This window comes from Dendropsophus ebraccatus, chromosome 1 (assembly GCF_027789765.1).
Source record: "Dendropsophus ebraccatus isolate aDenEbr1 chromosome 1, aDenEbr1.pat, whole genome shotgun sequence".
Lineage (NCBI taxonomy): Eukaryota > Metazoa > Chordata > Amphibia > Anura > Hylidae > Dendropsophus > Dendropsophus ebraccatus.
The window spans coordinates 32,822,385-32,835,383 of record NC_091454.1 but is presented as its reverse complement, the minus strand read 5'-3'; the positions used below and the strand labels follow the sequence as shown (position 1 = coordinate 32,835,383).

General features: G+C 40.6%; 2 protein-coding genes across 2 annotated transcripts; both read left to right on the top strand.

The window, feature by feature from the left end:
- The first annotated feature begins 764 nt into the window (after nucleotides 1-764).
- Nucleotides 765-8,102, top strand: LOC138781693 (protocadherin gamma-B5-like). Its single transcript, XM_069956784.1, has 4 exons — nucleotides 765-3,134; nucleotides 7,422-7,565; nucleotides 7,686-7,787; nucleotides 7,971-8,102. The coding sequence occupies exons 1-4, from the start codon at nucleotides 765-767 to the stop codon at nucleotides 8,100-8,102; spliced, it is 2,748 nt and encodes a 915-aa protein (XP_069812885.1).
- A 2,072-nt stretch (nucleotides 8,103-10,174) lies between these two features.
- LOC138781530 (protocadherin gamma-B5-like) lies at nucleotides 10,175-12,574 on the top strand. Its single transcript, XM_069956783.1, has one exon. It carries the CDS (start codon nucleotides 10,175-10,177, stop codon nucleotides 12,572-12,574), a length of 2,400 nt encoding a protein of 799 aa, XP_069812884.1.
- Nucleotides 12,575-12,999: the final 425 nt, after the last annotated feature.

Below are 12,999 nucleotides of genomic sequence, written 5' to 3'. Positions count from 1 at the left end.
AAGAGATTAAATTGCAGTGCCGGTTTGCTGTGACTGAACTGTCGTCATATAGTTATATCTTACCTTAAAGGAGAAGTCCTGGGTAGGTGCCCTGGTTGCTTCCTGGTCTAACCAGGGACCCAGGTTGTGATTTGTCAGGCCTGCTCAGCCAGTCAGCGGCCATAGTGGGGTCCCGCCTTGGACACTAACTGGCTGAAAAAAAGGGTGACCTTGGACTTCTCCTTTAAATATAAATGATAACGTTTTGCTGATGCAGTAAAATTCATCCTCATGGTTTGCTTAACAGTAACATTAATGATCTCAAAAGCAAGTATCATCTGTAAATGACTTTCACTATTGTTCTGTTTATCTGCATTGCTAGTTATAAAACCAAAAGTGATGGTTACATTTATTTTTAAACATATAACACAAATATTATATTGTAGCAAACATCTAAATAAATAAAAAACTGTATAAATAATAGTATTGTTTTCAAAAACAAAACCTTTCAAATGTGTATACAATATATTTAGTATTATAAGAATTTGTGTTGCAGTTCCCACATTTGGCCACATGATGTCACTGTTGGATAAGTTGGTAGAGAAGCTGAATATTCTGTGTGGAGAGCTGATGATACTTACAATAGTCATACACAGAAGATCCTAGTGAAGGATAGGGGGCATTTCTGCTCATCTTTTTGGATTCTTTTCCTTTTATGATACAGGATTATACATTGCATATATTTGCTTGGATTTTAAGGAAAAAACATTGGTTCTATGGACAACATGGCATGGCAAGTAATATTTCTGTATTTTACCTTATATTCTGTGGCTGCTTCTAACCCACTTCGCTATTCGATTCTAGAAGAGATGAAGATAAATGGTGTGGTTGGGAATTTGGTGAAGCATTTAGGATTAAATACTAATGAATTGGAAATAAGGAAATTGAGGATTGTTTCTCATAACACAAGGAATTATTTCAATGTGAGTTTAGAGAATGGTAACTTGTATGTGAGTGATAGGATAGATAGGGAAGAGCTGTGTGGATCAGAGCAGAGCTGCTTTATGGACCTTGAGATTCTGGCTGAGAATCCTGTGAACGTTTATCCCGTCAAGGTGGAAATCCAGGATATCAATGACAATTCACCAACATTTTCCAAGGATGTTTTTGAAATAGGAATAAGTGAGTCTGCTTCTCCTGGAGAGCGCTTTGTTCTGGGAATTGCAAGGGACTCAGATATAGGGACTAATTCTATACAGAGTTATTCTCTTAGCCCAAACTCACTGTTCTCCTTAGGTGAAAAAACTGACAGTAAAGGAACAAAACATCCAGAGCTAATTTTAGAGCAAAGTCTAGATCGCGAAAAGCAACAAAAATATACATTGACTCTGACTGCATCTGATGGAGGGAAACCACTGAGAACTGGGACTGCGTCTATTCAGATTTCAATTCAAGATGTCAATGACAATTTTCCAGTCTTTAACCAAGACATTTATAGAACAAGTTTAAATGAAAATTCACCAGTAGGTTCCATTGTTCTTCATCTAAGCGCTACCGATAAAGATGAAGGATCCTATGGACAAGTAACATATTCTTTCAGCCACATTCCTGAAAAAGCGTATCGTGTTTTTTCTATGGATCCTGAATCTGGAGTTATTACAACAATAGGAGATCTGGATTATGAGCTAATAAGAAGTTATGAGATGACAGTGGAAGCTACAGATGGCGGAGGCCTTGTTGCTAAATGTACTGTAATAATAGACATAGTGGACGTCAATGATAATGCACCTGAAATAGTTATTTTATCCCTACTGACGCCCATTCCAGAGGATTCCGCACCCGGGACACTTGTTGTACTGATTCATATCAAGGACTTAGACTCTGGGAACAATGGTGATGTTACCTGCCTAATATCAGATATAGTAACATTTACCTTAATACCATCCTCTAATAGTTATTATAAAGTTGTAACTGCAAGAAACCTAGACAGAGAAGTGAATTCAACCTATGACGTCACAATTACCGCTGAGGATGAAGGGATTCCACAAATGGTAACAAAGAAGACTGTTTCTATAATCATTTCTGACATAAATGACAATGCACCCATGTTTGATAAACCCTTGTATATTTCCTATATCCCGGAGCACACCCCAGCAGGAACATCTATACAGAGTATCCATGCATCTGACCTGGATGATAGTGAGAATGCTAGGGTGACATATTCTATTATTAACAGTAATATAGATGACATCCCAGTCACCTCCTATGTCTCGATAAACTCAATGACTGGGGTTCTCTATGCTCAGAGGTCATTTGACTATGAACAGTTGCAGGAATTTCAGTTCCAGATGATGACTAAAGACAGTGGATCTCCTCCTCTAAGCAGTAATGTCACAGTGAGGATATGTATCATTGATAAGAATGATAATGCTCCTAAGATCCTCTACCCATCAGCAGACACTGAGGGATCAGCATTATTTGAGTTTATTCCTCACTCTGCTGAGAAAGGTTATCTAGTCACCAAAGTGATAGCAGTGGACGCTGACTCTGGACACAACGCCTGGCTCTCCTATCACTTACTACAGGTTCCTGATCCAACATTATTCACCATTGGTCAATATACTGGAGAGATCAGGATTGGGCGAGATCTTCCAGACACCGATTCCTTGAGGCAAAAGATTGTGGTCCTGGTGAAGGATAATGGAGTCCCATCTCTCTCATCTACAGTCACAATAACTATGGTTGTAGCAGAAAACTTTCAGCAGGTTGTACCAGAGATAAAGCGTCACCCCAGTAAATTGGATACTCCCTCTAATGCCACCTTCTACCTGGTCATTGCCATAGCTCTGATTTCCTTATTCTTTATTATAACAGTATTGATTACAGTTATCTTTAAGTGTCGGAAGTCAAGTATCCCTCCATCCTTAGGACCATACAGCAGAAATGTGTATCCTCAGTTCACCCTGGGATGTCCTTCTGAGATCAGTGATACAAGTTTACCTTTCCCATTCTCATATGATGTGTGTGTGACTCTGGACTCAAAGCAGAATGAAATTGCTTATCTGAAACCGGTGAAGAACGTCCCTACAGACAATCTCATAGATACTGATGACTCTGCTGTTGGTGAAAATGTGATTCCAGCACAAATTATACAAGTAAGTCGGTCTAATGCCCTTAAAGGGATACTTAAAGCTGTATTTAAAGGAGTACACATTATATATATACAGTATATCTCTATATATATATATCTATATATATATTGCTTCCCTTTCCCGAACCTAATAGAGATCATATTCTTTACTAACCACACTTCCTTGTGGTCCTTTTGCAATGTCTTGGGGTCGCCCCCTGAACTACTTCCAAGACGGATTCATCCTGGCAGTGACAGCTCACTCAGCCAATCACTGAAGTGGTACAGTGCAGCGGCCATAGGAGGACCCCGTAGGAATGGGGTTAGGTAAGAATAGGGTTTTTATTATGTTCTTAATAAGGGATGCAATATATAGAAATCTTTAACTGGCTGGAGGTAATATAAATGCTGATACCTTATGAAAACTAAAATGAAGCAGCAAAAATGCCCAGCCAAGGGCCCCTTTGTTAGTTGTAAGGTCAAAACCCAATCCATCTCCAGTTAAAACTTCTGATGTCCCTTGGATTTGTCATAGGTTTAGTTTTTCTTAAATGATCTTTACCCTTTAAAGAGATTTACCAGTTTAAACTTACTTGTCCCCTATCCACAGGAGCTGCTGCTTGACCCGTAGCTCCATTCATTCTCTATGGAAGACAGTTCTTTCTGGCTCTTTCTGGCGGTTCCATAGAGAATGAATAGAGCTGTGGGTCACACACCAACCCATGGCTACATTCTTAAAAAAGGAGCCGGGCAGATCTAGACATCCTCAGGGTGCATGGAGGTCGGAAACCCCGTAATGTCATATTTGTGGGCAGGGGACAAGTAAGTTTAAATTGGAAAACCCTTTTAGTATATTGCCTAGGTCTATAAGAGAAATATGTTGGACGTAGTGCATGAGGCATTTAGTCATAAAATGTTTAGGTCAAAGCTATGGCTGTCCAGGCATGATGGAAATTGTAGTTTTGCAACAGCTGGAGGGCCGATGGTTCCCCATCTAGTATTAAAGGCTTGGATATAGATAGGTGAGGCCTGGTTATAGGTTATAGAATGGAATGTGGCTTGTTTGGGGTGTTCATAAATAAGAGGATATGCTGTGTGGTCAAGTCTAGTGTCTGTATAAAGGACTGTCAGGATGGTATCTTTGCGGAGCGTCATGCGTCCCTCTGCTCATGCTGTGCGGCCGAGAAGGTGCTGATTTTCTTATCCTGTTTCTGTGTTTTGTTTGCAGTGTGTGAACACTGGTTTATATGCTCACCTTTGTTGGGAGACACACCCGACTTCAACTGCTGAATTCTGTCTGGCCATGTCATGGTTAATCTGTGTTTGGGTTCTGCTATGACTGACAGGTCATCCTGCCAGTGGATCTGTCTTGTTCTCAGGTGTCTGTGCTTGGAGATCAGGGGGATGGTCCAATTACATTCTGGACCAGAATCCTGGCCTCCTATATAACTACCCAGTCTGTGCTCTCATTGCCGGATATTGAGCTTGTCTCTGCCTGGTTCTGTGTTTCTATTCTTGCTCTGTTGATTCTGACCCTGCTTTGCCTTTCTGACCATTCTTGTTTGCTGCCTGCCCCTGACCATACTGCCTGTATATTGACTTTGCCTTCGGATTGTGATTTTGTACTTTTGCTGCCCGTTTGTTGTGACCCGGACTGTTGACCATTCTTTATTGTGTTTTGTCTGTCTGTCTTGTCCTTGTGTCCCACCTAGCCAGCGCAGGGACTGCCGCCCAGTTGCTCGCCGCCATTTTAGGGTGGATTGTGGCAAATAGGTAGAGGACAGTGGGCGGGGCTGAGCTTAGGGCTCACTGTTTGTCTTGTCCTGCTGTCCGGTTCCTGACAAGGACGGGAGTTTTTGTAAATGGAGTCCTATCTATGGCCTGTATGAGTAATGTATGGGTGCTCTTTGTTTAAGCAGTCTAGTGTGTGGTCTCTTTTTATTTTAGCGTCTTGGTAAAGTAAATTAGATATACTATTTGCGATTGAAAAGATGTATTTGGTGGTATGATGAGCAGCGCATAAGAAATGGCTTTAAGTGGAATTTGGTTCTTCTCAGAATTTTTTTGATGTCTAGTTTTATGTATGTGTTATTCCATCTGCTATCAATAGGAAACAATGTACTTGCAATTTAGGGAACTGTTATTTCTGGAAAAAAAAAGTGATCTGTTATCGCTAACTGTATCCGGTGTGAACTCCATGATGGCCCAGTTCATTGGTTTTCATGCAGGCTGAGGCTGGAAACATTTTTTTTTCTGCTCAGTCAAGAGCTTTTGTGCGGCCATCATCAGAAGGCAATCTGTGTTGGGAACACACCAGTGTGTCATGCTCTAAGGCATTTAATGTGGCTCCTGCTACACTCATGGTCAGCGCCCACATCCATGTGCTGTACAGGAATGTATAGTGTGATGTGGGTGATACAAACCAGCAGAGAGCAGCCCCTGTTACAATGATTGTATTGCAGCATGGAGTTTTTGTAAAGGGACGGATGGGTGGTGGAAATAGACAATAAGGAGGAGTCAGTAAAGTGAGGAGACCTGTCCAAGAACTTTTCCATTACAGTCATCGCCCTGGTACATGCCATCTCCTAATATGTTATAAAGGTCATGTGGGAATCGCGCCAGGAATATGGAATATTTATACAGAATCACTTTGAAAAGCAAAGTACAAAACTATTAAAACTAAATTAATGGAATAACAATGCATTGCTCTAACATCTACATGACCAACAAGCTTTTTAAGGTTTTATGGACTGATTAAAATTTGCAGGTATTTGCTGTAGAAGTCTTTTGAGTTGTATATATTTAAGAGAATTTTCTATATGTATATTATACACTATAATATAGGCTTCGTTCACACTACGTATATTTCAGTCAGTATAGTTCAGTCAGTATTGCAACCAAAACCAGGAGTGGATTAAAAACACAGAAAGGATCTGTTCACACAATGTTGAAATTGAGTGGATGGCCGCCATATAACAGTAAATAACGGCCATTATTTCAATATAACAGCCGTTGTTCTAAAATAACAGCAAATATTTGCCATTAAATGGCGGCCATCCACTCAATTTCATCATTGTGTGAACAGATCCTTTCTGTGTTTTTAATTTACTTCTGGTTTTGGTTGCAATACTGACTGAAATATACTGGCTGAAATATACATATACTGACTGAAATATACGTAGTGTGAACGCAGCATAAGGCTATGTTCCCACTACGTAAAACTACGGCCGTAGTTTTGAGGGGTGGAACATAGCCTTATTTTCAATGGGATCCCGGCCGGAGTGTACACACATTGTATATGCTCCGGCTGGGAGCCCATGCGGCGGCGGAAAAAACTGACATGTCAGTTTTCTGCGGCCGGAATTCAGTGAATTCCGGGCGCAGAAAGACCTGTCAGTTCACACAGTGAAGCGAGCGGCTCCGGCTGCTCGTTTTACTGTGGGCTATGGGAAGCTCCGATGCGGGCGCACGCTGCAGCCGCGATGATCCGGGCACAGACCGGCCGTTCCGTGACCCGGCCAGGGTCATGGAACGGCCGGTCTGATACGCAGTGTGCACATAGCCTAAAGATTTTGCTAAGAAAAGTAACTATCTGCAAAAAGGTAGCAATGCAATGCATATAAATTAAGAGACAATAAATATATATTAAGGGACAATACATATAAATGAATCTGAAAGTGAATAATATTTAAAGGCACAATAAAATATTTGCAACATTGGTAAAAATAACTTTAATAATACTAGTAATAATAATAATAATAATAATAATAATAATAATAATAATTATTATTATTATTATTATTATTATTATTATTTGTAAAAAATTTGTTAAAAGTAAAAAGTGCATCTTAGCCTATATAACGTGTAACATAGCTAACCTATACACTATTTTTATCACTTTATTAAAACCTTATTTAACAAAGGATAACTTTTACAAATACAATAATATTTTTATGTAATTAATTAAACATGCAGAATATGATAAAGACTAAAAGAATGTAACTTAACTTTCATCAAACTTATGAAAAGACAAACTTTTTCTCATTTAGTGTAGGGACTTTAGTGTAGAATGTGTATCAGAAGACCTGCACATGGTACATAAGCAATATGGTTTGATCAAATTATATACTAACTTCTGATGTTGGGTTTTAATGTAGCTGAACAAGCTTTCGTATCAACCATGGGTGCGATGTGCAGCCATTTCTGTTGTCCAGGCTTTTCTGTTTTCCAAACTTATATATACTTACATATATTCTACGATGGTCAGGTAGCTACTTGATAATTCTGATATACATGCGTCTTTTTTAAAAAGGGAAAAATATTATTTTCTATTATAAAAATGAACCTTCTGTTGGACGAGGTCAAGGCATACCCTGAGAAACATCCATCCCCAGCTCTACGTTCCATTGACGCTGAAAAAGCTTTTGACAATGTGAGCTGGGGATGGTTGTTCAAGGTGATGGGGACAATGGGCTTCTCAGGAACTTTTCTTTCTTATGTTCGACATCTATACCACTCTCCGGTGGCCAGGATTCATACTCCTGGTTTCCTTTCCCCTTCTTTTCCCCTGTTCAAGGGGACGCGACAGGGCTGCCCGTTATCCCCCTTACTTTTTAACTTGGCCATTGAGCCGCTCTCCCGTAGACTGAGTTTAGCCAGGGATTTTGACGGGATCAAAGTGTGGGGGGGGGGAAGAGCTGCGGGCCATATTGTTTGCAGACGACTTACTTATTTTCCTTAGCGACCCTAGTAGAGACCTGGGTGCGGTCTTTCGACATCTAGAAGACTTTGGCACTGTGGCTGGCTTTAGAGTAAATAAAGATAAAAGTACCTTACTTAAGCTGACTTCTTTCCCCATTAGACAAAGCCTCCCAGTCCGATGCACTTCCGAAACCATCACGTATTTAGGCATAAAAATCGGACTATTCCCCGACTCACTATACAAGCTAAATTATCCTCCCCTGATACACAAGATCCAAACAGAGTTGCTTAAGTGGGCCACTTTGCCACTATCTCTTATGGCCAGAGTGGCCTTGCTAAAAATGATAGGATTTGCTAGACTGCTGTATCCATTCCAGACCATTCCGATCCTTCTTAGCCACAGAGACGTGTCAGCATTAACCTCAGCCTTCTATTAATTTATTTGGGCCTCTAAACGCCCCAGGATTGCAATACTGAAATTGGTACTGCCCAAGGAGAAAGGAGGTCTTGCTCTACCAGACACACGGAGCTATAATTTAGCATGTCTATTGAGGCACGGAGTGGACTGGCTCAGAGGCTCTAGCAACCACTCTAATTTTCTACTGGAATCCCGCTTAGCACACCCCTGGTCGCTAAATGGCCTACTTCATACGAGGTTCGGGGCACTCCCGCCACACATTAGATCCAGCCTAGTCTTCAGGGATACCATTAAGGCCTGGCACCACAGTAGAAAATTATTGGGACTCCATAGCTTGGTAAGCCAACATATGGATCTTTGGCACCTTCCTGAATTTCCGCAAGGCCGCCAAAATGCTTTGTTCTCCCAATGGAGGGAGAGAGGGGTTTGGACGGCGGCCGATGTAATGCAGATATTGGGTCACAGATACTTGACCTTCCCAGAAGTGCAATCCAAATATGGATTGAGCCAGGGGCATTTCTTAGCATATCATCAGCTGCTTTCCTTTCTTTCCTCCAGATTACGCAACCTGACTAAGGAATTCATGGCTAACCCATTGGCAATTTATGTTATGACAACTAATTCTGTCCATACTCTTTCCTATCACCTTGAAAACGGCCATCACGAAAGGCTCGTCCCATACTTTGTTCAGATACTGGGAAGACAAACTTCCCCTTTTAGGCCTGACAGAACTGATTTTGAAGGGGTGGGGGACAGTCAGGAGAGTTATTGTTAATGAGCAGTGGAGAGAGACCCAATTCCGCATAATGCATCATGCCACATACGGATTTAGCTTCCCTAGAACTGAGCTACATCCAGACAGAACAGATGCCTGTCCGAATTGTTCGGAATATGGTACTGATCTTTACCATGGCCTCTATTCTTGTCCAAGGGTAGCAACTTTCTGGCGACACTTGCTCTCCTTTATAGGATCTAAGCTTCTCCTCACTGTACCCCTGGACCCACATTTGCTGATGCTACATATCCCCCCGGATAATTTGCAAATTACACAGCTATTACACATCTTTATATTAGTGGCAAAACGTTGTCTCTTGTCCCGTTGGTTGGTATCGGATATGCCCACAGTGGAGCATGTCCTCCAACAGGTTAAGAGATACCTACTTATGGACCAACTAGATGCTGAGCCGGCTAGGGAAAAATCAGAAATTCATGAGATTGTCTGACCGTTCAAAGACACGACATGGTACATGAGGAAAGATGTGGCTGGTACCCTGGGGGCATTATGCATTCCCGACACCCGGGTAGGCAGATAATACCTAAAAAGATAGACTCCTGCCAGTCCTCTATGTCTGCGAGTCTGGGGGGGGGGGAGGGGGAGTTATGTAGGGGGGGGGGGAGGAGTTGGATGTGGGGAGGGGGGAGGTTACTTTTGTCTTTTGTCTTTAGTAGAATTGTGTTCATTGAAACCGCTTATTCACTGCACGGTGACTTGTTAGAATTTTTACGTATGGCTGTCTGCGTACAGCCCCTGTATTGCGGTTGTTCACCTGTGATATTATTTTAAAACACAATAAAAATTAAGTTTGGAAGAAAAAAAAGAACCTTCATTTAATTTAATTTAATGCTAAGTGATATATATTTATTTACTTTACATGGGTTAACTTTTAACATTTAATATAAACTCAAGCTTATCCTAGTGAGCTGCAAGATAAAGTGCAATGTCTGATTTCATCCACATGGTGGTGATGTTGCCTAACAAAACACAGAAGCTATGTGAACAGCATGTGGAGCTGGTGATCCTTATATCACATGAATACACTGCAGATCTGAACAAGAAGCAAAACTGTATTCCTGTTACTTATATCCTGTTTTGGATAAGAACCTTCAGTTATTTTGGATACTAAGAGAACAGCTGCAAGGATTTAGCCTTTTACTAACCACAGGACATGGCATGGCAAGTACTACTTTTCTACTTTGGTTTCTTTTCTATGGCTGCTTCCAATCAATTTCAGTACTCCATTATAGAGGAGCTGAAGCTAAATTCTATCATTGGGAATGTTGCAGAAGATTTAGGATTAAACAGCAGCGACCTTAAAATGAGGAAATTACGGATTGTTTCCCATCAAAACAGAAATTATTTCAATATCAGCACTGAAAATGGTAATTTATATGTGAGTGATAGGATAGACAGGGAGGAGATCTGTGGCTCAGAGCAGAACTGCTTTCTGGATATTGAAATTTTAGCAGAAAATCCTGTAAATGTTTATTCCATAAAAATTGAAATCCAAGACATAAATGATAATGCGCCAAGTTTTTATAGAGACATTTTTAATATTGGGATTAGTGAATCTGCTCTGCCTGGAGCACAGTTTGCTCTTGGACATGCAAGAGATCCAGATTTAGGCTCCAATTCTTTACAGAGTTATAGTTTAAGCCAAAACCCTCATTTCTCATTGGTAAAAAAATCAGAGTCTGGAAAAGAATATCCGGAACTTAAATTATTACAAACTCTAGATCGTGAAAAGCAACAAAAATATGAATTCATTTTAACTGCATACGATGGCGGCAAACCCATGAAGAGCGGGACCGCCATTGTGAAGATTATTGTGCAGGATGTCAATGATAATTTCCCAGTGTTCAGTCAAAAAATGTATGAAGTCAGTCTAGAAGAAAACTTACCAGTTGGTTATCTAGTTTTACACTTGAATGCCAGTGATAAAGATGAAGGATCCAATGCAGAGATCTTATATTCCTTCAGCCATATTTCAGAAAACGCCCAGCAGGTGTTCACTATGGACTCTCAAACTGGAGCCATTAGCACAATCGGAAAACTAGATTTTGAAACAGCACAGACGTATGAGATGACGGTGGAAGCTGCTGATGGTGGAGGCCTGGTCACACAATGTTCTCTCCTCATACAGATTGTGGATCTGAATGACAATGCTCCTGAGATAACTATTGCTTCACTGTCTACACCGATTCCTGAGGATTCTGCACCTGGGACCCTTGTAGCATTGATAAACGTGAAAGATTTGGATTCTGGGAAATATGGAGAAGTGAACTGTCAAATAACAGATACAAAGGCCCTAAAGTTACTTCCATCATCCAATAATTATTACAAGCTTGTTACTGCTGCTCCACTGGATAGAGAAAGAACAGCAGAATATAACATCACAATTATAGCAGAAGATGAAGGCTCTCCTCCAATGGTCACTAAGAAAATGGTTCATATCACTGTCTCGGATGTGAATGACAATGCACCAGTCTTTGATAAGCCCTTGTATATTTCCTATATCCCGGAGCACACCCCAGCAGGAACATCTATACAGAGTATCCATGCATCTGACCTGGATGATAGTGAGAATGCTAGGGTGACATATTCTATTATTAACAGTAATATAGATGACATCCCAGTCACCTCCTATGTCTCGATAAACTCAATGACTGGGGTTCTTTATGCCCAGAGATCATTTGACTATGAACAGTTGCGGGAATTTCAGTTCCAGGTGATGGCTAAAGACAGTGGATCTCCTCCTCTAAGCAGTAATGTCACAGTGAGGATATGTATCAGTGATAAGAATGATAATGCTCCTAAGATCCTCTACCCATCAGCAGACACTGAGGGATCAGCATTATTTGAGTTTATTCCTCACTCTGCTGAGAAGGGTTATCTAGTCACCAAAGTGATAGCAGTGGACGCTGACTCTGGACACAACGCCTGGCTCTCCTATCACTTACTACAGGTTCCTGATCCATCTCTATTAACAATCGGACAATATACTGGAGAGATCAGGATTGGACGAGATCTTCCAGATATAGAAACTTTGAGGCAAAAGATTGTGGTCCTGGTGAAGGATAATGGACTCCCATCTCTCTCATCTACAGTTACTCTGAACTTGGTTGTGGCAGAAAACTTTCAGCAAGTTGTGCCGGAGATCAGACGCCAACCCAATAACTCAGCAACTGCTTCTAATACCACATTCTACCTTGTTATAGCTATAGCTCTGATCTCTCTATTATTTATAGTGACAGTGCTGATTACGCTTATTATTAAGTGCAAAAAAACATATAGTCCAGCCCCCTTTGACGCATTTAGTAGAAATGTGTATCCTCAGTTCACCCTGGGATGTCCTTCTGAGATCAGTGATACAAGTTTACCTTTCCCATTCTCATATGATGTGTGTGTGACTCTGGACTCAAAGCAGAATGAAATTGCTTATCTGAAACCGGTGCAGAACGTCCCTACAGACAATCTCATAGACACCGGGGATGTAGCTCCTGGATCGGTTTCTATAAATGCAAACTTGCCTACAAACATCTGTGTCCAGGTAGGAAGCAGATATTAAATATAAATAATGAACTTTCTCTTTTTAATGTACTAATACCTTTAAAGAATTTTTATGTATAATTTCAAATTTAACTTGTTTCTTATTTAGTATTTTTAAATTTAAGTAAATCATGATTTTGTATGTGTGGGGAGATGACCGTTGCTTTTAATGACGTAGAAACCTGTGTTGATGGACAGAGGACATAATTTGTGTTCTTTGTGTTCTGAATAAATCCCTTCCTATTCTGGGTTATTAAAGAGACTCAGTAGGTTTATGCCGCCTTATTTAATTTTATTTGGGTTGTCTGCCTTATTTAAGGGTAGCATAAACTAGTGGCAGAGAAGCTGAACAGAATGATGTATCACTTACCTTGTTCTGTGCAGCTGATTTGGAGATATCCTCTTGAGTAACATGGACAATAAGTAGTCCTCTCTATTATGTGT